At 46.1% G+C, this 27,386-nt stretch overlaps 1 protein-coding gene across 6 annotated transcripts; it reads left to right on the plus strand.

Moving 5' to 3' along the window:
• Positions 1–24: 24 nt before the first annotated feature.
• Positions 25–18,744, plus strand: RNASEH1 (ribonuclease H1). 6 transcript variants are annotated; one of them, XM_055252581.2, is made up of 8 exons: positions 25–290; positions 1,522–1,637; positions 7,543–7,713; positions 9,393–9,492; positions 10,756–10,810; positions 11,154–11,238; positions 11,835–11,959; positions 14,326–18,744. In XM_055252581.2, the coding sequence occupies exons 1-8, from the start codon at positions 163–165 to the stop codon at positions 14,410–14,412; spliced, it is 867 nt and encodes a 288-aa protein (XP_055108556.1). In that variant the 5' UTR covers positions 25–162; the 3' UTR covers positions 14,413–18,744. The 6 variants fall into 6 exon arrangements, with proteins under 6 accessions (XP_055108556.1, XP_055108560.1, XP_055108559.1 ...); XM_055252585.2 differs by having other exon boundaries at positions 61–290; positions 14,306–18,744; XM_055252584.2 differs by having other exon boundaries at positions 61–290; positions 10,771–10,810.
• Positions 18,745–27,386: the final 8,642 nt, after the last annotated feature.

The raw sequence follows: 27,386 nt of genomic DNA on the forward strand, positions 1-27,386 counted from the left end.
CCCTACTACCCCGCCCCTCGTTAGGTCCGTGCCCTCATCAGGACTCCGCCCAGACGTGCGTCATCTTCCCGCGCCGGCGACGGAAGTGCGGTGGTGACCGCTGGCGGGTCGCGCCCACGCTGGGCCGGGAGTCGAAATGCTTCCCGGTGCCGGGAGTAAGTGATGAGCTGGCTTCTGTTCCTGGCCCACAGAGTCGCCTTGGCCGCCGTGCCCTGCCGCCGCGGCACTCGCGGGTTCGGGATGTTCTATGCCGTGAGGAGGGGCCGCAAGACCGGGGTCTTTCTGACCTGGTGAGTGGCCCGCCCGCCGAGGCGCCTCCCTGCCGGCATCCGGGTCGAGGGAGGCCGGAGCTCGGCTAACCCCGGCGGCGGGAGCCTGGCGGTCCGAGTCTGTGACGCGAGCTGTGGCTGTGGGTGGTCGGGGGACCGCCTCGTTTTCCTGCTCGGCCGGCGGGGTTCCAGGAGGCTCACGGCCGGGGACTGGACTGCGCCGAAGACTTGTTTGAAATACCAGAAACGTCGAGTAAAGGTTAGGGGTGGCCTAATAAACCCCAAGTTTAATCCTTCATCTTTGTTGCAGTTAAAGTGCAACAAAAAGTAACACGTAATCAGAACTAACCCCCATTACCAGAAGATTTTCCGTACCAGCTAAATTGGGACTAGAACTCAGTACCTCATCTAATCTTCCCTTTTTAAAAAGGTAAATTCTAATAAGCCAATATTGCAGTTGGATCCTTGTAACAACCCTTGGAGGTGAGAGGCATTATTCTCACTTTCAGGTGTTGTTCCTGTGGTCAGGAAGTTCCCAGGGCACGTAACTGACAGAGAAAGGACTTGAGCCCAGCTGTTCCGACTCTACCACCAGAATTCTTCCACCACAAGATCCCAAAGTTCGTTACCTGTGTTTCCCCATGCACGGCAGCTATAGTATTGAGGAAGAAGCATCTCAGAAGTTGACCTTTTTGTTGTAATGAAATGGTTAATATTTTTTTCAAAGACCCCAGTATTTTGTTATGCTTTGAGTTTGACGAAAGCCTTATGGTGCTGGTGTGCTGGCTGGCTGGCATACAGTAGAACACAGGTGTAGAGTCTGACGTGCAGGATAAAACTATAAGGTGCGACTCTGCCCTTTTCACGCTAAAATTGGTCCTCCATATCCAGTTTGCATGCTCAGTTTCAGCTAACCATAGATCAAAAATATTTGGAAAAAATTACAATAGAATACAGTTTTAAAATACGCATAAAAAGACAATACAAGAACTATATACATTATGTTAGGTATTATAAACTCGAGATGATTTAAAGCATACAAGAAGATGTGTGTAGGTTATGTGCAAATACACCATTTTATACAAAGGACTTAAGTATCCTCTGATGTTGGTATCTATGATGGGGGTGGAGGACTTCCTGGAATTAGTCTCCCTCAGATACCAAGGGACAACTGTATTTCCAACCTTAAGAATCGTAATAAAGGGATAGGTTAGAGAGGGAAGAAGGAAATAACATTGCACATCTTTTCCAGGACTGAGTGCAAAGCACAGGTGGACCGGTTCCCTGCTGCCAGATTTAAGAAGTTTGCCACAGAGGATGAGGCCTGGGCCTTTGTCAGGAAATCTGCAATCCTGGAAGTTTCAGAAGGTAGTCACCTCTCATGTCAGTGTGACATTTTAACCTATTCAAAGGCTCTCATATGCCAGATGGCATTTGATCTGTATAGCTACCCTCTAGGCATGTAGAGAACCTTGTGTGATTGTTTTCATTTTACAAGTTAAGGAACAGGCTGAAAGCAGTTACAAATAGTGGTTCATATTACTTACAGTATTAGGGATAAGCCAGGACTCAGCTCTCCTGTTCCATTCAGCCTTTTATGCCATAATTCCTTGTCTTTAAAAAAAAAATGCTTGTCCAGCCTGACCAACGTGATGAAACTCCGTCTCTACTAAAATACAAAAATTAGCTGGGCGTGGTGGTGCACGCCTGTAATCCCAGCTACTTGGGAGGCTGAGGCAGGAGAATTGCTTGAACCTGGGAAGTGGAGGCTGCAGTGAGCCGAGATTGCACCACTGCACTCCAGCTTGGGTGACAGGGCAAGACTCGTCAAAAAAAATAAAAATAAAAAAAATACTTGCATAGTTATTGGACTGAATGGGCTACAGTTTACAGGAATGAGTGTGGTTCTTTCCATGGCATGCCCCTTTGTGGTGTTTCCTTTTTATTGAGGACAGAGTCACACAATCTGAATTTCTTCTTTTTTTTTTTTTCCTTGAGACAAAGTCTCTGTTGCCCAGGCTGGAGTGCAGTGGCACAATCTTGGCTCACTGCAATCTCTGCCTCCTGGGTTCAAGTGATTCTCGTGCTTCAGCTTCCTGAGTAGCTGGGATTACAGGTGCATGCCACCATACCCGGCTAATTTTTGTATTTTTTTTTAGTAGAGATGGGATTTCACCATATTGGCTAGGCTGGTCTTGAACTCCTGACCTCAAATGATTCACCTGCCTTGGCCTCCCAAAGTGTTAGGATTCCAGGCATGAGCCACCACACCTGGCCAATTTCTTCCAATTGTATGTGTTATAGAAAGTATGGTTATTCAAAGTTTAAAGCCCAATATAAGATTAATGCCCAATATAATTTGAAGTTTAAAGCCCATTATGCAGACTCAGATGAGCAGGGACAACTTTAGAGCACAAGATTTTACAAATATTTCTGGATCTACACTGAGGAGGTGATATTACATAAATGTTACTTACAAATTTTTTACTACAGCAAATTAAGACTGAGCAGAGCATGGTTTTAATTACCGTATCTTGAACAGCCTCTCTAGAGGCCATTGAGATGCTTGAACCTGAACAACTGCTCCTTTGAATCATCATAACAATCCTGGACAAAGCGCAATTTAGAGCGAGGCAGGTGGTGTCCAGAATGGAACCCTGAAGAGTTAGTTTGCAAAGCAGGGTCGACCCTCACTCAGTGCATCTGCTTCACCCTCTCTCTCTTCAATAGCTTTTAAAGGAGGTTCTGTTTCACAATGAGGACACATGAAAAAGGCTCATCGATGTGACAGTTCTTACTGCTGACTGCATGACAGCCAATAAGCTGAGAGACAAGGTGTTGGGGCAAGGAAGGCGACTTTTTTCCGAGAGCCAACAAGCCAAGAAGATGGTGGACTAATGTCCTGAAGAACCATCTTAAGTTAATAGAACTTGAGACTTCTTTTATGTTAAGGGAGGGGGAAAGAAAGGCGGAGGTGAGATCAGGAGGTGACCGATGAGCACAGACATCTGGATGGCAGTGAGGGTCCAAGGGGATTGTGAAACTTCTCTGTCCTTGGTCAGGCCATGATGCTCCTCCTATAAGTCTTCAACATAACATTGTTACTTGTGTGTACTCCCTCTTTATCTCCTTGGGAGTTAGTTTTGGGAACAGACCACTGTCATCCTTGCTTTAAACTATAAATTCTTCCCATAGTTCACTCGGCCTATACGATACCACTACGGGGATGTTAGGGGAGAATGGAGGCAGTAATGCTGAGCCGCCTCCTCACTGTTACAGCTGTTCATTTTTCTACCCAGATGGAAAAATCAGTTTGAGACAGAAAGCAGGTTTGAAAATATGGCTCTTTCCTTCTTTGCTGGGTTCTTGATACTTCCTTTTCATAATTTTCCTTTTCACAAATTTTTTGTTTTTAACCAATCAGTAATTTATTTGTATCTCAGTTCTTCCAATGTAAGTATTTCTGTTTTTATTAAGTACTGTAAATCTTAAAGCAAGCTAGTTCTTTGTGAATCTACTTCTTTAAACTTTAGAGACCTCCTAGTCAGTGACTGACTTCTATAAATCGAGATTTAATGCCTTTAATGATTCAGATCTGTATCAAAGAAAAAGTGTTAGCCGCCTTTACAGTTTTTTGTTTTTTAATATTACATTTATCCTTATTTTAGAATTATTGAGCTATTTATTGGTTCTTATGGTTTATATAAGCTGATTTAAGGTTAATTTGCTTAAAAACCACTATTTTGTGAAGTAAACCTTAACTGACAAGTGTGGTTTTTTCCTCCTTCCGAGTCTTATCGGTTCTGTAAAAAGTGTCCATCTCTGTTATAGTAAGTAAAACCAGTATTTATATCAGTGTTAAGGTTCTACAAAATGACACTTTAACCTGGACCAGAGTATTTGCATTTACTTCAGTAGAGTACCTAGAGGAACGTTTTGGAGATGAGTGTGTGAAAACAAAATCTGGCAGTGGAAACGCCAGCCGTTGCTGACGTCATGCTGGTCAAGTTTGCCCGGCTCCCTTAGCGTTCCGAGAGGTGTGGGTTGAGAAGCTCCAGAGATTTTCTTGTTCCTTTCTAGTAGGTGTTCTGTGACGTTCGTGCCCCATTTCTCCATCCCTGGTTTAGGAGTTGAGAGCTGGAGGTGAATCCTGTAGTGTTGGGTTAGGGTTGTTAGTTTGCAGGTAGTTGGTTGCTCCTGTGTCCTTATTTTCACTCCATAAAATGATAGTTTAAGGAAAAGTCGTTTCAGATCGTCTAGCCCAGGGCCTCATTTTACAGAAGCCCAGAGGGTTTAATTCAGTTGATGGAGTTCGCAGCTGATAAAAGGTATAGCACAAATTGAAACTGGTTTTTTGAGTCCTGGTCTAATTTAGCTGTTCTACTTCAGCTGCCGTAATATTACCCAGTGAGTGAGATATGGGCCCTTCCCAGATAACCCTGAGATGATATTAAGAATCTCCTTGGGGCCGGGCGCAGTGGCTCACGCCTGTGATCCCAGCACTGTGGGAGGCCAAGGCGGGTGAATCACGAGGTCAGGAGTTCAAGACCAGCCTGGCCAAGATGGTGAAACCCCATCTCTACTAAAAATACAAAAAAATAGCCGGGTGTGGTGGTGGGTGCCTGTAATCCCAGCTACTTGGGAGGCTGCGGCAGAGAACTGCTTGAACCAGGGAGGTGGAAGTTGCAGTGAGCCGCGATTGTGCCACTGTACTCCAGCCTGGGCACAGAGCGAGACTCTGTCTCAAAAAAAAAAAAAAAAAAATCTATTTGGGATTAACCTTGAGTTCCCCCTGAAGACAAACTTCGTTGCAAAAGAAAAACTGCAAGAGTACTGCCCCCGAAGGGGCCCAGTTGCTTCGTTTTAGTTTCTGGTTTCTGTTTCCTTTTGTTTTTTTGTTTTTTTTTTTTTTTTTTTTTGAGACGGAGTCTCGCTGTCGCCCAGGCTGGAGTGCAGTGGCACGATCTCTGCTCACTGCAAGCTCCGCTTCCTGGGTTCACGCCATTCTCCTGCCTCAGCCTCCCGAGTAGCTGGGATTACAGGCGCCCGCCACCACGCCTGGCTAATTTTTGTATTTTTAGTAGAGACGGGGTTTCACCATGTTGACCAGGCTGGTCTTGAACTCCTGAGCTCAAATGATCTGCCCGCCTCGGCTTCCCAGCCCTGTTTCCCTTTCTTAATATGTCCCATTATCTGTTTATTCAAGCTAGACTAACCTGCACCCTCCAAGCCCTCCTAGGGCTTCTTAACTTAGTGTCCATGTAGTTGTATTTGAGGCAGGGAGGGGCTGAACCATGGACACAACTCATCTTTTTTTAGATTTATTTATTTTTAAGCAAAGGGGTCTTGCTATGTTGGCCAGGTTGGATTCAAACCCGGGCTCAAGTGATACTCGTATGTCAGCCTCCTGAGTAGCTGGAACTATAGGTACGCATGACTGCGCCCAGCAACACCACTGATGTTATATACACAATTTTGGGCCATGTTTTTCCTGGAGAAAGAACCCCTTTGATTTCAAACTGTCCATGATCCCTAAAGGGTCACAAACCGTTGGTATCATTATCTCCATCAACACCACATTTTACTTTCTTTTTTTTTTTTTTCTTTTTTTTCTTTGAAACGGAGTTTCACTCTTGTTGCCCAGGCTGGAGTGTGATGGCACGATATTGGCTCACCACAATGTCTGCCTCCCGGGTTCAAGCGATTCTCCTGCCTCAGCCTCCCAAGTAGCTGGAACTACAGGCATGCGCCACCACTCCCAGCTAATTTTGTATTTTTAGTAGAGACAGGGTTTCTCCATATTGGTCAGGCTGGTCTCGAACTCCCAACCTCAGGTGATCCACACACCTCGGCCTCCCAAAGTGCTTGGATTACAGGCGTGAGCCACCACGCCCGCCCAACCAGATTTTACTTTCAACAGAAGCCTTGCTATTGTCTTCACATTGTCTTTATCAAACTTATCTTGAAAAATTTAGAATTATTTCACAGAGTATCAGAGTCTGAGATGGTGTGGATGGGGTCATTCCCTTGTAAGTCTGAGATGGTGTGGATGGGGTTGAGATGGTGTGGATGGGTTGAGATGGTGTGGATGGGTTGAGATGGTGTGGATGGGTTGAGATGGTGTGGATGGGGTTGAGATGGTATGGATGGGGTTGAGATGGTGTGGATGGGGTTGAGATGGTGTGGATGGCTTGAGGTGGTGTGGAGGGGGTTGAGGTGGTCTAGAGGGGGTCAAGACGGCATGGATGGGGTGGAGATGGCATAGAGGGGGGTCGAGATGGCGTGGAGGGGGTTGAGATGGCGTGGAGGGGGTTGAGATGGCGTGGATGGGTTGAGATGGCGTGGAGGGGGTTGAGATGGCGTGGAGGGGGTTGAGATGGCGTGGAGGGGGTTGAGATGGCGTGGATGGGTAGAGGTGGCGTGGATGGGGTAGAGGTGGCGTGGAGGGGGTTGAGATGGCGTGGAGGGGGTTGAGATGGCGTGGATGGGGTAGAGGTGGTGTGGATGGGGTAGAGGTGGCGTGGAGGGGGTAGAGATGGCGTGGAGGGGGTTGAGATGGCGTGGATGGGTAGAGGTGGCGTGGATGGGGTAGAGGTGGCGTGGATGGGGTAGAGATGGCGTGGATGGGGTTGAGATGGCGTAGAAGGGGTTGAGATGGCGTGGAGGGGTTGAGATGGCGTGGATGGGGTAGACATGGCGTGGATGGGGTAGAGATGGCGTGGAGGGGGTTGAGGTGGCGTGGAGGGGGTTGAGGTGGCGTGGAGGGGGTTGAGGTGGCGTGGAGGGGTTGAGATGGTGTGGATGGGGTAGACATGGCGTGGATGGGGTAGAGATGGCGTGGATGGGTTGAGATGGCGTGGATGGAGTAGAGATGGCGTGGATGGGTAGAGATGGTGTGGATGGGTAGAGATGGTGTGGATGGGGTTGAGATGGCGTGGAGGGGGTAGAGATGGCGTGGATGGGTAGAGATGGTGTGGATGGGTAGAGATGGTGTGGATGGGGTTGAGATGGCGTGGAGGGGGTAGAGATGGCGTGGATGCGGTTGAGGTGGCGTGGAAGGGGTTGAGGTGGCGTGGAGGGGGTTGAGGTGGCGTGGAGGGGGTTGAGGTGGCGTGGAGGGGGTCATTCCCTCATTTCCCTCATTGTGGGGCCACATGCAGAGGGTGTTTTTAAGTCTGATTTAATAATACTAAATAATTTACTGAATGTCTTCATTCTCTAGCATTTCATATTATGTTCACTGTTTCCAGCTCACGAGTGGACTCTCTTTCAGGGCAGGAAAATCAACATGGACAAGAATCGGAGACGAAAGCCAGCAAGCGACTCCGTGAGCCACTGGATGGAGATGGACATGGAGATGAAAGCGCAGAGCCGTATGCAAAGCACATGAAGCCGAGCGTGGAGCCGGCGCCTCCAGTTAGCAGAGACACGTTTTCCTACATGGGTACATCTTCCTTGGGGTTTCAGATTTTAATACAACCATCATGAAAATGTTATGTGTAAAAGGTTTTTCCCACTTAATGGGGGGAGTTTGAGCTGGTGTTTATCATCTTCATTCTTATGTGTAAAGATTATTTAGAAATCACTAAGGCCATTATTTATAATCAAGTGGTGCAGAATTAAACTTGGATGTTCTTAGGAAAACCCTTACATGTAAATGAACAACTGTAATCTTTTGAAATACCAGTATTCCCTATGTATACAGTACTTAACGTTAAGATTAAATGCGAAGACTCCAGCTTTTTCAAATAAGAAACACCTCACACGCAGCTGCCTGTTATAATTGATTAGCACCAGCATTTTAACCTTTCTTACTCAATCTTTGGAAAACAGGAGATTCTATTTTATCCTGAGAAGCAAGGTAGTAGTGAACTTTTCTGCTACCTTTCACTCCAGGAATCAGTTGTATGTATTGAGTGACTCACAGAATGGAAGTCTCCTTTGTGTCTTTTACACATATGAGCAGAAAATAGAAATAAGTAGCATTAAAAAATATAAATCAGTATATTTATAGGTTCTAATTTAATTCAAGGGAAACCAGTAGAAAATGTTTTGCCAAGCTGTATTATTTATAGATACGTTTTGCAGTTAGGTAAAAAAAGATCAAACAAGTATTCTTTATTTGGTGATTTACTAGTAGGAATTGAAGCAAAGATTTGTGGAGTCACAGGGAGATGAGCCGTTTCCAGACACTGACCGTTGCTGGAGGCTTGGTGGCCTGGAACATGGCGGATAGCAGGTGCTGGCTCCTGAGACAGTTCAGTGGCTGGGCGGGAAGTTTGTAGTCACGCTGATACAGTCAAGTTCCAGCTGAACTGAGGAGCCTTGCCCGACACCCACACTCCCCTTGGCTCTCGGGCCCGCTCCTGTGAGGAGCACATCCCCATCTCCACCCCTTCGCCGCCGCTGAGCTCAGTCTCCCGTCCTTCGGACAAGTACTTCCACTTCCTGCGCATACCACCTCTATTTGCCCTCTCGCCAAGCCCTTTTAACACTTTGCAACCTGACCTCTGCTCCCACCACACTACTGAAGTGTCCTGGTCACCAGTGGCCTGAGAGTGTCCCCATCAGTCCTTTTTTTACCTTGTTCTTCATAGCCTTGGTGTGTCAATCACACCCTGTATCTAGAGGGAAAGAAGCAAAGACGGGAACCACACTTAACTAGCAGCAAATATGCCAGGGAAGAAATGAGACCAGCACTGGTCAGGAGACTGGGCCCTCTGGCAGGCAGGGTCACCGTCATGCTGAGGCACTGCTTGTCTCTGGGCAGACGGCTCCCTGGGAGTGAAGGTGACCCTGCCATGGAGACAGTCATTGTCCTTTGAACCCTCGGTGTGGGCTGTGAACAGTAGTTCTTACTGCAGCAGGCTCTAGTTTTACAAAGTGACTGCCTTCACCCTGAACTTGCCTGGCCTACGAGATCAAAATGTAAGTGGATTCCAAGCATAAACGATAGGTGCCCCCTTGTAAGGAATTGAGCACGTTTTCCTAGAGAGACAACGTCTGCAGCATTGTAAAATACCCTCTCGGTTTAAAATGCTGAGTCGACCTAGTGGATTTTTGAGGTGAATTTCAGTTTTTAGTAAGGTCAGCCCAGCAGCGTTTACTTCCCTTTTCCCACAGGAGACTTCGTCGTCGTCTACACTGATGGCTGCTGCTCCAGTAATGGGCGTAGAAGGCCACGAGCAGGAATCGGCGTTTACTGGGGGCCAGGCCATCCTTTGTAAGTAAACAAAGGAAGCTGAGTTTTACTGAATCATGTTCCACAACTTGTGGAAACATGAGGCAGGATCTGCTCATTGGTTGATTATTGGGAAAACCTGCAGATAAGTAGCTCTGCCAGGGGGTAGCAGAGGAGCAGCTTTGGTTCATGTTGGGGCTAAGCGGCATTGCTTTTCAGAACGTCAGGTGCCTCAGCTTTACTTCCTTTTCTTTTTTTTTTTTTTTAAGACAGGGTCTCACACTGTTGCCCAGGATGGAGTGCAGTGGCACAAACACAGCTCACTGCAGCCTTGACCTTCTGGGCTCAAGCGATCCTCCCACCTTGGCCTCCCAAAGTGTTGGGATTATGGGTGTCAGCTACTGCACCTGGCTTTGGTGTTTCTTTCTTGCCCTGGGGAGAAGTCTTTTTTTTTTTTTTTTTCCCTGAGACGGAGTCTCTCTCTGTTGCCCAGGCTAGAGTGCAGTGGTGCGATCTCGGCTCACTGCAAGCTCCACTTCCCAGGTTCATGCCATTCTGCTTCCTCAGCCTCCCAAGTAGCTGGGACTACAGGTGCCTGCCACCATGCCCGGCTAATTTTTTGTATTTTTAGTAGAGACGGGGTTTCACCGTGTTAGCCAGGATGGTCTCGATCTTCTGACCTCGTGATCCGCCCACCTCGGCCTCCCAAGAGGAGTCTTTTTTTCAGTAGAGTTGAAGTCTCACTACGTTGCCCAGGCTGGGCTCAAATTTCTGGGCTCACGCGATCCTCCCACCTTGTCCTCCCAAAGTGCCGAGATCACAGGTATGAGCCACCACCCCTGGCCCAAAAATTGCTCATTCTTTTAGGAAACTCTGGATCTCCTGGTGACCCCAGATTTTAAATAACTCGTCTGAGGGTTTTTCTGGTTCCTTGATTTCATTTTCCTCCTTTACTTCCTGGAGGATTTTGGTAGTTTCAGTCTGAAGCCTCACTCTGTCCATTCTTCTTCCTGAGTTTTCTCCTGGGATTCTTCCACTGCAGCCATAGGGCCGAACTCGGGGTCCTCAGAGAACTAGCTTTTACTTCCTCTGCCCTAGTGGAACCCATGAGAGTCAGAAGGTGCCCGAGTGTGGAAACCTGTGTGCTCCTCTCTGCTTCTGGGAGTCTCTCCGTTAGTTTGATTTTTATATGATGCTTTTATATTTCAAATAAGAATACACACTAGTTTATCATTATCCATTAAGAAGAATCACTTTGAGAATTCACTTTATACTTTTATTTTCTTTTGTACTGTTTTGAAACAGAAATGTAGGCATTAGACTTCCTGGGCGGCAGACAAACCAAAGAGCAGAAATTCATGTAAGTTATCAGATACGTTTAAGCCTCTCATTTTTGAGCATTGAGTATGAAATTATCAAATAAACTGCTTCTTTTTTTTTCTACCTATACATATAAGATATTTGAAGAAGAGACTTGGGTTTAATAACAATTTTTGAAAAATAGGAATTTTGTAGAAAAATTCTAAAAACTTATTTCAAATACATGTCTACACAGGAGAATTGTATGTATAGTGATGTTTCCTACAGAGAATATAATCATCACAGTACAGAGGGGATGTTTTCCATTTCAAAGTACTTTTGAACTTCAGTAATGTCAAAGTTGAACATTTTCTGCAGCATGACTATCGACTTGTCTTTTCAAGGCAGCCTGCAAAGCCATTGAACAAGCAAAGACTCAAAACATCAATAAACTGGTTCTGTATACAGACAGTATGTTTACAATAAATGGTAAGCTTTCACATTTGATTTCTTCTGTTTTTCCAGTAACTGTGAAGGGAAATTGGTAGGAGGTGTTGTAACAGGGCAGGACCCAAATGGGAACAGGGAAGGTGACATTGGTTTGTCAGGTACCAAGCAAAGAGTGAGGATTTCGGAGTCTCCCTTCTGCTGCTCCGATATTTTCCACCTGCTTATTTCTTTGCCAGGCACTGGAGATGCAGTCAGAAGTGGAAGTGGCTCTGCTCTAGTGTTACTTCTAGTCTGTGTGTGTCTAAGTCACTTAAGACGGCGTGTTGACTGCTTCTTTGGGAAATGCCCTGAATAGGAGCATGTAGGGGATGCTTACGAGGCTGGGGAAGGCTCCTGGGAGAAATGACATCTTAAGCTGACAGCTGTAGGTAGAATACAAGTTAGGGGAAAGGGAAGAGAGGGGGGTATTTCAGGCTGTGCTAAAGGCCAAAGCAACTAAGGCCAGCTAAGGAAGTGAATAGTCAAGGATGGTGACTCAGAATACAAGTGGGATCAATTATAAGAGGTAAGACGAAGGAGGTGGAAAAAGGCAGGACACTCAAGATTGACTCACCAGTGATCATGCATTTTTGTAGGTATAACTAACTGGGTTCAAGGTTGGAAGAAAAATGGGTGGAAGACAAGTGCAGGGAAAGAGGTGATCAACAAAGAGGACTTTGTGGCACTGGAGAGGCTGACCCAGGGGATGGACATTCAGTGGGTGAGTATCTTAAATGTTCATGTCCTATGGCTACTATGACCAAATAAGCTAAGTTTACTAGAGATTAATGGTTTATGTAAGTGGTTTAATGACATAACAATTTCCATGAAATTAATATCATAATGTATATTAAAACATACTTGAGGCTGGGTGCGGTGGCTCACGCCTGTAATCCCAGCACTTTGGGAGGCTGAGGTGGGTGGACCACGAGGTCAGGAGTTGAAGACCAGCCTGGCCAGTATGGTGAAACCCCATCTCTATTAAAAAATACAAAAATTAGCCGGGCACGGGGGTGTGTGCCTATAGTCCCAGCTACTCAGGAGGTTGAGGCGGAAGAATCACTTGAACCCAGGAGGCGGAAGTTGCAGTGAGCTGAGATCGCGCCACTGCACTCCAGCCTGAGCAATGATATGAGACTCCAAGACCCCGTCTCAAAAAAAAAAAAAAAAAAAAAACATATTTGAGCCTGGGCTCAGTGGTTCACATCTGTAACCCACTTTAGGAGGCCCAAAGGGGCTACTTGAGCTGAGAAGTTCGAGACCAGCCTGGATAACATGGTGAGACTCTGTTTCTAGAAAAAATAAAAAATTAGCCAGGTGTAGTGGCGCATTCCTGTAGTCTAGTTACTCAGGACGCTGAGGTGAGAGGATAACTTGAGCTGAGGAGGTCGAGGTTGCAGTGAGCCAAGATTGCACCACTGCACTCTAGCCTGGGCGACAGAGCGAGACCCTGTCTCAACAAAACAAAACAAACCCACCCACATACACACATTTGATTCTTTTCCTTATCATACAAGTAATACAGTTTTTTGGTTTGGTTTGGTTTGGTTTTTGAGATAGGTCTCACTCTGTCACCCCATGCTATGGCGTCATCTCATTGCAACCTCTGCCTTCTGGGTTCAAGTGATTCTCGTGCCTCAGCCTCCCAAGTATCTGGAATTACAGGCATATGCCACCACGCCTGGCTAATTTTTGTACTTTTAGTAGCGATGGGGTTTTGTCATGTTACCCAGGCTGGTCTTGAACTCGACCTCAAACAATCCACCTGCCTTGGCCTCTCAAAGTGCTGGGATTACATTTGTTTTGTGTCACTTCTTATATGTTTTTGTTTTATGATAAAAAGGTTTACAACTAAATAAATAATCATGTCAAACTTTTATTTATTGTTTTGAGACGGAGTCTCGCACTGTTGCCCAGGCTGGAGTGCAGTGGCGCAATCTTGGCTCACTGCAACCACAAGTAATACAATTTTAGTGAGAGTATCACTAGGCATGGAATACACAGGCAGTGTGGTTTGTGGGATGTTCTATGATCCTTACATTTTGTTAAGAATACGAAGTAAGGCCGGGCGCGGTGGCTCACGCTTGTAATCCCAGCACTTTGGGAGGCCGAGGCGGGCGGATCACGAGGTTAGGAGATCGAGACCACGGTGAAAGCCCGTCTCTACTAAAAATACAAAAAATTAGCCGGGCGCGGCGGCGGGCGCCTGTAGTCCCAGCTGCTTGGAGAGGCTGAGGCAGGAGAATGGCGTGAACCCGGGAGGCGGAGCTTGCAGTGAGCCGAGATTGCGCCACTGCACTCCAGCCTGGGCGACAGAGCGAGACTCTGTCTCAAAAAAAAAAAAAAAAACCACGAAGTAACACCCAACCTGGGCACGTGGCATTACTGTGACAGCTGTATGTCACCCTGTTCATTTCTTTGGAATGCATCATAATGTTAAATAAAACTATCAGTGTATTTTGTTTTAAACAATAGTAAGGTTGTGTGATAAAGCCTTGGTAATAGAACTTTTATTCCAAGATGGACCATTTTTTAAAATCATAGATCATCTTTATTAAAAAGTTTTTTTCAAGCAATACAGAACAAATTAAACTGCAACCATTGTCTCAACCCTGCCTTGTTCTGCCTTCCCGGAACCACTGATAACAGTTTGGTAGCCTGATGTGTAAATTTGCTTTGGCAACATAAATGTAGACAGTGGTTAAATAAGTACATTATTCATTCTGACAGCACTGCAACGGAAGCGTGTGTGTGTGTTGCATACATATCCGTCCACCCATCTGCACATACATGTGTTTTGCCTGGAAAGCTTATCAAGTGCCATTGATAAGTGGGTAGGAAATAGCAATATGAACGGTAAAATCCAATTTGTGGAAAAACAAAATGGAATGTTTGTAAATACATCCATTGCGTAAACGCATGAAGAATCGACAGCATGCTGTTGAGGATCATGTTTGGGGAGAGGAGTGTTGAAGTTGAGCTTATGCTATGCAGTCTGTTCTGAATGGTTTTTTATGATGAGAATATAGTCATGTGTTGCTTATGTAAAGATGAGTAAAAATAAAAGGAAAACACTTATCTTAACAGATGCATGTTCCTGGTCATTCGGGATTTATAGGCAATGAAGAAGCTGATAGATTGGCCAGAGAAGGAGCTAAACAATCGGAAGACTGAGCCATGTGACTTTAGTCCTTGGGAGAACTTGAGCCAGTGGCGGTCTTGCTACTTGTACTTACTGGTGTGGAAAATAGCCTGCAGGTAGGACCATTGCAGTGATGGGCAGATGCGTCTTTCACACGGAATCAGGCACAGTGGCCTTCTGTGACATGTTTTTATAAAAAATGGTTAAGTATATAATAAATTGAACATCTTTGAGACTGGAGAATTATGTGAGATTTCCGCATTATGTTTACTGGGTTCAATACTGTCCTTGCTTGTTTTATTGCAGGCAAGCAAGGCAAATGGCCTAAAATGCCGTGGCTTATATTTTGATAAGAAATTAAAAAACCATTGGTTAAAAGATGCAACTCAGAAGTCTGGAAGTATTCTGAAAGCATCCATTTACCGTCCAGTCGACAAAATTGAGTCTCCTGCTTGTGTAGGTGACTTGTGCCCATGGGGACATTAGAGAAACATGCTGCCCAGGGCCTGGGCAGGCAGCTCAGTGGGCAGGATGTGTGCTGGGTCTCAGCCCCATGTGCCTGCTTGCTGGGCACTTAGTATAGGGCAAAGCCTGCCTGCGGCGACCCTGGCTGCCAGGCCATTCTCTGAGAACAGCGGCGACTTGTAAAGACCAAGATGCATACATGAACTTTCAAAAATTTATGTGGCTCCTTTGTTAAAAACTGTGCAAATTAAAAAAAAAAAAAAAAAAAGAATGACACCGGCTGGGCATGGTGGCTCACTTCTGCAGTCCCAGCACTTTGGGAGGCCAAGGTTGGCGGATCACTTGAGGTCAGGAGTTTGAGACCAACTTGGCCAACATGACGAAACCCTGTCTCTACTAAAAATACAAAAATTATCCAGGTGTGGTGGCACGGGCTTGTAGTCCCAGTTACTTGGGAGGCTGAGGCACAAGAATCACTTGAACCCAGGAGGCAGAGGTTGTAGTGAGCCGAGATTGTGCCAGTGCACTCCAGCCTGGGCAACAGAGTGAGACTGTGTCTCAAAAAAAATAAAAGTAATAAAAGTTTGACATGATTATTTATTTAGTTTTAAACCTTTTTATCATAAAAACATACAGGAAGTGACACAAAACAAATATATAGCTTATTGAATGATTATGATTGTAAGGTGAATAACCTTTGTGTCCACCACCTGGGGAAGAAATAGTACTTTGCCAGATACCCCAGAAGGCTCTCCAAGTGCCCTCCAGCTGCAGCCTCCGTCTTCTCCCCCTTCTTGCCCCTAGAAGTAATCCTGACTTTTACAGAAATGACTTTCTTGGTTTTTTGGTGGCAGTTTAGTCTTGTCTGCTTTTTTTTGTCTGTTTTTTTAACTACTTCAGTGTCCATTTGCAGTCCCGTCTGCCTCACTGTTTTCCCTGCCGTTTATCTGTTGAAGAGCTTGGGCTGTTTGTCCCATGGCTTCCCACAGTGTAGATTTTGCTGACCACGTGGTCATGGTGTAGTTCAGCATGGCCCTCTATGTTTCCTGCACATTGGCAGCTGGGTTCAGAGGCTTGATGAGCCTCAAATTTGATCCCTTTGGCAGGAGAATAGGTGGTTAGGAGCTTTCCTCAGGAAAGTACCATGTTGATAGCAGCTGATGCTCAGTGCCAAGATCCATTAATTATTTGGGGTTGCAAAATGGTGGTATTCTCATTCTGTCATTTTGCTTGCCTTTATTAGCTGGAATGGTTTTCTAAGAAAGTGTTTTCTTTTTTACACTTATTTGGTTACCCAGTGGTACAGTTCATATAGGAAGGGCAGGATAAATGCTGGATTCTTTGCTCTTGTACACTAAGTTTTTAAGATAACGCATTAGTTGTCTGTCAAGGAAGGCGAGTGGTGAAGGGTTTTTACGTATATACAAGAATTCATGGGCTGGGCATGGTGGCTTATGCCTGTAATCCCAGCACTTTGGGAGGCTGAGGCTGGAGGATCACGTGAACCCAGGAGTTTGAGACTAGCCTGGGCAACATAGCGATACCCTACAGAAAATTACAATAAAATCAGGTGGGTGTGGTAGTGCCTGCCTGTTGTCCCAGCTATTCTGGACAATCCTCTGAGATGGGAGGATCCTCTGAGATGGGAGGATCGCCTGGGCCCAGGAGGTCGAGGATGCATGAGCTGTGACCGTGCCACCGCACTCCAGCCTGGGCGACAGCAAGTCCTTGTCTTAAAAAAAAAAAAAAAGAATTTGTGGAGTTAAGCATATTTGGTGGGTTTCAATCCGTTGTGATTTTTATCTTTCTTTAGCTCAGACTAGCTTATTCGGTCAGTGAGAGGGAGCCTCTTCAGCTTGGCTCTTGATTTCTTTTGATAAGTGTGCACACGTGTGCATACATGTGTGCACAGACCACATGCACAGTCACTGATAGCTCCCTGCAGCCTGGCATGTCAGGGTGCTCTAGGCCCATTTTATATAGCTTCTGCTCCAAACCTGTCTTAAAAGAAAAACTTTAGACAAGTTAGCAGTTTAATTGAGCAGAAAATTGTTTCTTCAGCTGGGTAGCACTCAGGACCAAAAGTGGTTCAGAACGCTCCCCTGTGCGTTGTGTGCAGGCTGTATTTATTTATAGCCATAGGAAGGGAAAGACACACATACATGGCCAGACTGACTGCAGGTCAGCCTCCACCTCACATAGGTATGTTTTGGCAGCCTTCAGCTTGTGATTGGCGAGACTCTGCTGCTTGTTACAGAAGTGTACTCTCAAGTCACGTCCCAGTTTGTTTATACATTAAGTGGGGTTATAAGTCACTATGTACAGAGGCAGTTTTAGGCCAAACTTAATTCCGTTTAACACTTGGAATCCATTATTTTTCCCAGAGTCTCTGGTAGAGATAGTATTTCAGATCCAGTTTAGGATGCTCATTGCTGTCGGGTTGGTCATTGTTTCTAGATTTTTGGACAGAGCTTTAAAAAACCATTGCACACACACATTTAAAGGAAAAATATTTTCTGAGCCTATATTGATATTCCCAATACAAATTCAGGGTCCCGGGGGCTTTACGTAGCCTCTTCTATATGATGTCTGTGTCTCCTGCACTCGGAATCCTGCTTCTCAAGACACAAGACGATGGCATGGAATATCCCGTAATCACTCATTTGTTTTATTCCTCTTTAGCATTTAAAAAAAATGCTAATACCGTAGCATTAATTGTGATGATGAAAACAGCACTGTGTCTACATTGTCAGAAAAATCACTCCCTTTTACTGCCATTGACTCATTTCTGTGTGTTCAGTTCTCATAACCGGTCTATAGTCAGTGTCATCTTGGGGACAGTATTCCTTGACTTTCTGATGTTGAATTCAGTTTTGCTGGATACGAAATTCTTGGCCCAGATTTTCTTTGAGTATCTTGTTTTATTCTGTTTTCTTCCAGCATAAAGTGATGCATGAAAAGCCTGATGAATCTTATTTTCTTCCCCTGACAGTCATATGCTGTTTTTTCTTAGATGCCTAAAGGATTTTTTCCTTTTTCTGTCAAGTCGGCAGTTTTATTTGAACGTGTCATGTGTGGGTATTGGTTGTCCTGGTCCATATTTGCAAGTGTATGGTGTGCTCTTTCTATGTGTGCTTCACATCTGTTATTTTAAGAAGATTTGCTTGAACTGGAGTTTTGTGTTATATTTTTCTTGCTTTGGCTTTTTTCTGTGGGGATCCCTGTTATCTGTATGTTGAAATCTAAATTGCCTGTTTTCAGTGTTTGCCACTGTCTCTTGAATCTCTTTTATCTCTTTCTTCGTTTCTTTTTGAGTTTTAAAAGTTGTTATTGTACCACTTTTGTTTTGTTATTTGAAATAGGAACAGTGTCTCACTCTGTTGCCCAGGCTGGTCTTAAACTCCTGGCCTCAAGTGATCCTCCTTCTTTAGCCTCCCAAACTGCTGGGATTACAGGTGTGAGCCACCAAACCCAGCCCCACCTTGTTGAAGTGTAACTGACAGATAATGAATTGCACATACGTGAAGTGACCGATGCATTTGCCTGTGAAGCTATGGCCAGAACATGTGCATCACCACCAACAGCATTTTCACACCCCTTTGTAAACCGTCCCTCGTGTCCCCCATGCTCAGGCAACCACTAGTCTGCTCTCTCTCACTAAAGGTTAATTTATATATTCTAGAATTTTATCTGAGTGGAATCGCAGAGCAAGTACTGTGGGGGGAGTTGCTGCTTTTACTCAGCATAATTATTTTGGCACTCACCCATTTTGTGTACATCAATAATCCACATTTTGTGTTGCATGGATATACCACAGTTTATTTACCTGTTGACCGATATTTCGATTATTTCCCATTTCTAAATAAAAATAAAGCAAATAAAGCTGCCATGAACATTTATATCCTCGTCTTTGTCTTCTATTTCTCTTGGGTAAATGTCTTGGAATGGAATGCCTGGGTCATATGGCAGGTGTGTGCTTTTTTTTTTTTTTTTTTTTTTGGAGACGGAGCCTCACTCTGTCACCCAGGCTGGAGTGCAGTGGCCTGATCTTGGCTCACTGCAAGCTTTGCCTCCCGGGTTCACACCATTCTCCTGCTTCAGCCTCCCAAATAGCTGGGACTACAGGTGCCTGCCACTACACCCGGCTAATTTTTTTGTATTTTTAGTAGAGACGGGGTTTCACCGTGTTAGCCAGGATGGTCTCGATCTCCTGACCTCGTGATCCGCCTGCCTCGGCCTCCCAACTTTTCCAAGTGTAAACTTCACATTTTACATTCCCTCCAGCCAGGCAGGAGAGTTCCAGTTCACTGCACATCCTTGTCAACACTTGTCGCCTCATTCTGTTAAAAATGTCCGTAAGTTTTTTGGTTTTGCTGTTTAGTACTGTTTTTAGGTGGGGATTTGAGAAGATTCAAAAAACATGTTGTGCTGCCTCTGTCTTCTGAGAATCTGATTTAAAAAAAAAAAATTGAACCAGAATTGGAAATAGATGAAAAGTTGTGCCTCTAGAAACTTTACGGTCTGTGGGATTTTTACAATACAAATGATGTTAGCTGGGCGCAGTGGCTCACGCCTGTAATCCCAGCACTTTGGGAAGCTGAAGCAAGTGGATCATGAGGTCAGGAGTTTAAGACCAGCCTGACCAAGATGGTAAAACCCCATCTCTACTAAAAATACAAAAATTACCCAGGCTCTTTGGCAGGTGCCTGTAATCCCAGCTACTTGGGAGGCTGAGGCAGGAGAATTGCTTGAACCCGGGAGGTGGAGGTTGCGGTGAGTTGAGATCGCACCATTGCACTCCAGCTTGGCCAACAAGAGCGAAATTCTGTCTTAAAGCAATTTTTTTTTTTTTTTAAGATAGTATACAGGCTGGGCAGTGGCTCATACCTGTAATCCCAGCACTTTGGGAGGCCGAGGCGGGTGGATCACATGAGGTCAGGAGTTGGAGACCAGCCTGGCCAACATGGTGAAACCCTGCCTCTACTAAAAATACAAAAAAAGTAGCTGGGTGTGGTGTTGGGCACCTTAGTGCAGTGCCTCCCAGCGTTTATAATGTCAGGGCATGGCTAGAAAATATGATTTCTACAGCACATCGGGGCCAAGTGGAGGGCGTTGTTGGGTGCATCTCTTTGGGTCTCAATGAACACTTTCACTAAATTCTTTACATGCAATCATGCACTGCATAGCAACATTTCTGTCAACAATGCACTGCATATTCAACAGTGGCCTCGTCAGATGATAATACCGTGTTTTTGCTGTGACTTTCCTATGCTTAGACACACAAATCCTTACCATTGTGTGACAGTTGCCTGCAGGATTCAGAGCAGTGACCTGCTGTACAGGTTTATAGCCCAGAAGCCATAGGCTGTACCACGTGGCCCGGGTGTGTAGTGGGCTGTACCATGTAGGGGTGTGAAATCACCTAAGGACACCTTCCTTAGAACCTATCCCCGTCAAGGGATGTGAGGCTGAGTAACGGGGCCCCTTGGGAGTTCAGCACTCAGCATGTTTCAGTGAGTGACTAAAATAATGAATGTTCTGATCGGGCCCTCTCTGGCTGGCACCTGTGAACCACTCGCTTTGTACCCGTTATTGTTGTTCCCACATCATCATTATAAACTGCTGAGCTACTGTTTCTTTGTCAAACGGGAGGAGATAACGTCAGGGTCATAAGAAATGTTTGCAGACGGAGCAAATGCCTTGAAAGTGCTGCGACCAGGTGCTGACACCGGAGGTCTGGCTGCTGGAAGGGTTAGCCGACATGGAAGGCACACGGACTTTCCCACCGTTCCCTGAAACACCCCCTCCCTGGCTCGTCAGCTGCATAAAAACCCTCTCTTTATCTCTTCGTCAAGGGGATTTGAGAAATCTTCCTGTCTTGTCTTCTTGCTTTGGCCAAATGGAATAAACCTTTCTCTGTCTCCAGACACCTGTGTCGCAGTGTTTGGCCTCAGCTACACAGCAGGTACATGAACCTGGTATTTGGGCTTCTACAACAACTGTACTTATAACACAAATAAAGTACAAAGTGTTAGGGAATACCAAAAACCATAGGTAGAAAACTTGTATACAACTTCCAGATAAACACTCTTCAAAACATTTAATGAGCAGCTTCTGGAAACATAACTTTTTCCTATCAGGTTTATAATTAAAATAGCTGTAAACTTCCCAACCACAGCTTTTTAATGATGATCTCTTGAAATCCTTTTTGGCCTCACGTTGTCATCCAGGCTGGAGTACAGGGGAGCAATCATAGCTCACTGCAGCCTTGAACTCCTGGGCTCAAGCAATCCTCCCACCTCGGCCTCTTGAGTAGCTGGAGCTACAGGTGTGTACCACCACGCCTAGCTAATTTTTAAATGTTTTGTAAAGACAGAGTCTCTCTATGTTGCCCAGGCTGGTCCTAACACCTGGGCTCACGCAATCCTCCTGCCTTGGCCTCCCAAAGCACTGGTATTACAGGTGTGAGCAACCCACCCAGCCTCTTCAAATTCTTTTCTTCTTTTTGAGACGGGGTTTCACTCTTGCTGCCCAGGCTGGAGTGTAATGGCGCCATCTCAGCTCACTGCAGCCTCCACTTCTTCGGTTCAAGCGATTCTCCTGCCTCAGCCTCCTGAGTCGTTGGGGTTATAGGCATGTGCCAACATGCTCAGCTGATTTTGTATTTTTAGTAGAGACAGGGTTTCTCCATATTGGTGAGGCTGGTCTCGAACTCCAGACCCTAGGTGATCCACTTTGGCCTCCCAAAGTGCTGAGATTACAGGCGTGAGCCATCGTGCCTGGCCCAAATTCTTGATAGTCACCATTGTTAAGAAACTTTGTATGCAAAAATAGATGAAAATGTTAAACAGCCCTTCCTTTCTTTTTATGGACAAATGTAAAGTTGAAATTAGATTTTATATCCACTCAAACATTTCCATATCAAGAATTTTCCCATAGCATCAAAGCTCTCCATTGCAAAACACACATACATTATTAGTCACTCACCCTGCAACTCCTTTACGAGTCTCTAAAAGGGCATATTAGCCTCGAACAGTCTCCAAAACACAGCTTTTGGGCTACTGCCTGGAGCTGAGCCCCAGAGACCCACCAAGCCATCTCCCAAAGCCCCCCATCTGAGCTGTCCTCCTCCTCCTCCTCCTTCCTTGACCTCCAGCTCCCAGCAGCCCTAGGCCCTGGTCCCAAAGGTGCTTCATGGTCTGGGGCCAGCTGCTGAAATTGGGTGTGGCCAGCACCCTTGGCCACATGAGGATGCACGTGCGTCAGGATGCGGTGGCTGGCTGTTTCCCAACGTGCGCATCTTCAGTGACCGTCTGTCCTGCACAGCTCCCTCTCGGGAGTCTTGAGCAGAGTTACTCCTGGTTCAGGGGCTCAGGCCACCTCGGGCCCGGTGCGGCTGCCTGGATGGCCAAGGGATCAGCATTCCAAGTCATATCTGCCAAAGGCTGGCCACTGTCTAGTGCGGGTTTGAGTGGCACTGGTGGTGGCCCAGTGCTTCCACCCTGAGAAAGCAACGCACCTGTTTACAAAGGGATCCAGTCACCTTTCTCCACATTGGTTTGTTCTAGGATTGTAAATAACTTTATTCAATTTGTAATTTTCTAAAACACTATCAGGGGCTTTATTCTATTTCTTCATGCGCTAATTCATCTCTAATTCAACGTTATTGTCAAATAAACTTTTCTTTGCAAAAGAAGCTCACTCGTTTCTAGAGAGTCACAGAAGATTATATGACTTTCTAAAAGGACAGAACATTGCAATATGAATTTCAGTTCTAATTTCTCACTTACCAACCTCACACGCACCTTCAGCAGAAGCCTGCCACCGTCCCGTGTGTCTTGAGGGTCTGCCTGCAGGTGTAAGTTCGTCACTTTCCATTGTAAGAAGTTTTCCTGTTGTTCTTTTTAGAGTCTACTGGGCAGGTATTGTATTGAGATTATTGGTAACAAGAGAATGAATCAAAACAGGAAAGAATGTGAAAGGTGACCTGGTTCCCTTCACAACATATCCTACAACACAGTGCCCTAAGTTTTTTCTAAAAGGCTCTGGGAAAGATTCTTGGACCATTCAACCATAGCTCCTTGGCTGCCACATTGTCATGATTCAGTGCGGCACGTGTGAAAACATAGCAGTGTTGTTGACCCCTCAGAAGGGCTTCTGCGAGGGGCTCATTGGTAGCAATGACCTTGGTGGGACTCACCCAGCACCTCTCTGTGATGCCATGGGGTAGCTTGCAGTGGGAGTCCTGCATCCCCTTCCTGCCACCTCCCCTGTGCACTTGTCCTCCAAACCTACCTGAAGACCTGCAGGAGGAAGGCCTGCGATGCTCTCATCTTGGGGTGGGAGTGAGAAAACATGTCTTCTACAAGGAGACAGTGCAAGAGGACCAGTTGTCATGGAATCTGCCCTAAGCTTTGAGCAAGATGGAGGGAAGGACCCCTACTTAGATGTCTTTGAGATCCCAGGAGAGGGATAGAGAGGAATTGCTGGGTCGTATATACCCATTACTGTTACTGCCCCATTGTGGAGCTGCTTTTGCCCTTCCTAAGGGCACCCAGAGTGATTGTGTACGCTGGGGCCGATGGGATCCTAGATCCTAGTGTACGCTACTCGATCCAAAGATGATGCCTTAGGCATGGGGAGCTAGAAAATCCTGCCCTTGGAAGCGTGTCCCTGAGTTTTGCAGGGACTGAAAGTAAAATGAACAGAGCCGCTGTATCCAAATTTCTGCAAATGCTGGAAGGACAGGGTGGCAGCAAAGTTTTGGGGCACATTAAGTTTGTTCCAAGTTAATTTGCTTTTAAATGCAATTATTAAGGCTGTTAGAAACTGTTCTTGTTTATACAGAAAAGTCACTGTCTTTTGTAACAATACCTGCTTACTCTCCTACTGTGTCTTAACACTTCAGTTAATTTCCTTGAGTTTTCCAGGTATGCAATCCCATCATCTGCTAATAATAATACTCTCATTCCTTCTTCTCCGTCCTACTACTAATACTCTCATTCCGTCTTCTCCGTCCTACTAATAATAATACTCTCATTCCTTCTTCCCCGCACTACTACTACTAATACTCTCATTCCTTCTTCCCCATACTACTACTACTAATACTCTCATTCCTTCTTCCCCGTACTACTACTAATACTCTCATTCCTTCTTCCCCGTACTACTACTAATACTCTCATTCCTTCTTCCCCGTACTACTACTGCTAATACTCTCATTCCTTCTTCCCCGCACTACTACTGCTAATACTCTCATTCCTTCTTCCCCGCACTACTACTGCTAATACTCTCATTCCTTCTTCCCCGTACTACTACTACTAATACTCTCATTCCTTCTTCCCCGTACTACTACTGCTAATACTCTCATTCCTTCTTCCCCGTACTACTACTACTAATACTCTCATTCCTTCTTCCCCGCACTACTACTACTAATACTCTCATTCCCTCTTCCCCATACTACTACTAATACTCTCATTCCCTCTTCCCCGCACTACTACTACTAATACTCTCATTCCCTCTTCCCCGCACTACTACTACTAATACTCTCATTCCCTCTTCCCCGCACTACTACTACTAATACTCTCATTCCCTCTTCCCCGCACTACTACTACTAATACTCTCATTCCCTCTTCCCCGCACTACTACTACTAATACTCTCATTCCCTCTTCCCCGCACTACTACTACTAATACTCTCATTCCCTCTTCCCCATACTACTACTACTAATACTCTCATTCCCTCTTCCCCGCACTACTACTGCTAATACTCTCATTCCCTCTTCCCCGCACTACTACTGCTAATACTCTCATTCCCTCTTCCCCGCACTACTACTGCTAATACTCTCATTCCCTCTTCCCCGCACTACTACTGCTAATACTCTCATTCCCTCTTCCCCGCACTACTACTGCTAATACTCTCATTCCCTCTTCCCCGCACTACTACTGCTAATACTCTCATTCCCTCTTCCCCGCACTACTACTGCTAATACTCTCATTCCCTCTTCCCCGCACTACTACTGCTAATACTCTCATTCCCTCTTCCCCGCACTACTACTGCTAATACTCTCATTCCCTCTTCCCCGCACTACTACTGCTAATACTCTCATTCCCTCTTCCCCGCACTACTACTGCTAATACTCTCATTCCCTCTTCCCCGCACTACTACTGCTAATACTCTCATTCCCTCTTCCCCGCACTACTACTGCTAATACTCTCATTCCCTCTTCCCCGCACTACTACTGCTAATACTCTCATTCCCTCTTCCCCGCACTACTACTGCTAATACTCTCATTCCCTCTTCCCCGCACTACTACTGCTAATACTCTCATTCCCTCTTCCCCGCACTACTACTGCTAATACTCTCATTCCCTCTTCCCCGCACTACTACTGCTAATACTCTCATTCCCTCTTCCCCGCACTACTACTGCTAATACTCTCATTCCCTCTTCCCCGCACTACTACTGCTAATACTCTCATTCCCTCTTCCCCGCACTACTACTGCTAATACTCTCATTCCCTCTTCCCCGCACTACTACTGCTAATACTCTCATTCCCTCTTCCCCGCACTACTACTGCTAATACTCTCATTCCCTCTTCCCCGCACTACTACTGCTAATACTCTCATTCCCTCTTCCCCGCACTACTACTGCTAATACTCTCATTCCCTCTTCCCCGCACTACTACTGCTAATACTCTCATTCCCTCTTCCCCGCACTACTACTGCTAATACTCTCATTCCCTCTTCCCCGCACTACTACTGCTAATACTCTCATTCCCTCTTCCCCGCACTACTACTGCTAATACTCTCATTCCCTCTTCCCCGTACTACTAGTACTAACACTTTCATTCCTTCTTCCCCGTACTGCTAATAATAATACTGTCATTCCTTCTTCCCCATACTACTACTACTGATACTCTCATTCCTTCTTCCCTGCACTGTGTCGCTTACACAGTCTCACATCTCACGGCCTCGTCTAGCACTCCCTCAACATTTTCCATTCGGGTGATAAATTGGTGGTGAGTGCCTCCAAGCTAAGCACCATCAGTTAGATGTGTTTCTGGCCTTTAGGAAAAGGGATTCCTTGCATTTCAGCAGAAAATGGTGCCTGCCTAAGCCCCGCAGTGGGCTGGAGGCATGTGCAGTGTGGACCACCCAGCCTAGGGTTGGGGGCCTTCCTGTGGCTCACTGCAGTGGTGGCAACAGGGCCGGGCCAGGGCACAGAGGTGGACTGACAGGGCTGGAGGGAAAGAATGGGTGCCCGTTCTGAGATCACTGGGGTTGTGTCCCAGGGCACCATACACAGAGGAGTGCAGGCAGGTGAGATGGGAGACGGAGGGCGGGGGCAGCGAAGGGCGATGCTTTGCCCTGGGTGATCCTGAGGCTGGCAGGATGGCCAGTGCTGCCAGGCCCAGAGCTTTGCACTGCGTGAGGCACACAGAATGGGGGCCTTTTGAGCCCATCACGAGACTGCTTCAGAGTTTCAGATGTCTTGAAATGTCTGTCACATAGGGACATGCAGGTCCCACTGGAGATTTTAGTACATATGTCCTTCTTCCACAATTTGTACAGTAACAGTCATGGCAAACAAGTACATACATGTGGTGGTGGTGTGGTGGTGGTTGTTGGCCCAGGCTGGAGTGCAGCGGCACGATCATGGCGCGCTGCAGCCTTGACCTCCTGGGCGGGGGCGATCCTCCCACCTGTGCCTCCTGAGTGGCAGGGACCACAGGTTCAAGCTACATATCCAGCTTCTGCATTTTAAATTCAGAAAATTAGTTCCTTCAGGCTAAATTAAAGAAGATAACCCAAGTTTCGTGTGCATACGTATTTTGTGGGATATTCACTTGTTCCAGCACCATTCGTTGTTGAAGCTAACATGTCTTACAACTATGTATTTTTAAATAAGTATCGATTCACAGGCAGGTGCAGAAAAAGTACAAGGAGGCCCTGGGTCTCCTTCACACACTTCTCCCCCAGGGCAATGTCTTGCACAAGTATAGGTAAGTGCGTTTTAAAATTTATCTTAAGTAAATAATGAGTGGATAAAACATGAACAAGAATGTTTTTGAAACATTATTTATAAAAGTCACAAACAGCAAAAATCTAAAAAGCAACAATAGAAGTGTATTTACATAAACGAAGGCTCTGTGTTGCAGTGGAGTCCTGTGGGTCACTAGGAAGTGATGTCCATGTGTGGCCATGCGGCTCTTGGCTCTCAGCGTGTTAGAAATCAACATACGGCCAAGCGAGTTTCCCAGACAAGGCCGTTTAGAGCTGTGCCCAGGAAGGTGGGCATGAGGGAGGGAGGTGGCACACGGGAGGGGGGCTCGCAGGCTTCCCAGGGGCGTGCACTGCAGTCTCCAGGAGGGCGATGCGCAGAGCTCCCCAGTGTCCTGAATGCCCCTGCACGTGCGGGCAGAGTGCAGGGCATGCGCACAAAGGAAGGGTCACGCTAGCGCACGCGGGAAGGGTGACGCTAGCACAGGCGTGATGGTCAGGGAGCAGCGCGCAGGCCTCAGCGGGGATCTTAGCGTGATGCGAGG

Source organism: Symphalangus syndactylus, chromosome 18 (assembly GCF_028878055.3).
Source record: "Symphalangus syndactylus isolate Jambi chromosome 18, NHGRI_mSymSyn1-v2.1_pri, whole genome shotgun sequence".
NCBI classification, from domain to species: Eukaryota; Metazoa; Chordata; class Mammalia; order Primates; family Hylobatidae; genus Symphalangus; species Symphalangus syndactylus.

Coding starts and splice junctions, on each gene's coding strand:
- RNASEH1 (XM_055252581.2), top strand. CDS start 163: ATGAGCTGGCTTCTGTTCCTGGCCCACAGAGTCGCCTTGGCCGCCGTG. Junction 11,239..11,834: donor CAGTATGTTTACAATAAATG/GTAAGCTTTCAC, acceptor GCATTTTTGTAG/GTATAACTAACTGGGTTCAA. Junction 11,960..14,325: donor AGGGGATGGACATTCAGTGG/GTGAGTATCTTA, acceptor TTATCTTAACAG/ATGCATGTTCCTGGTCATTC.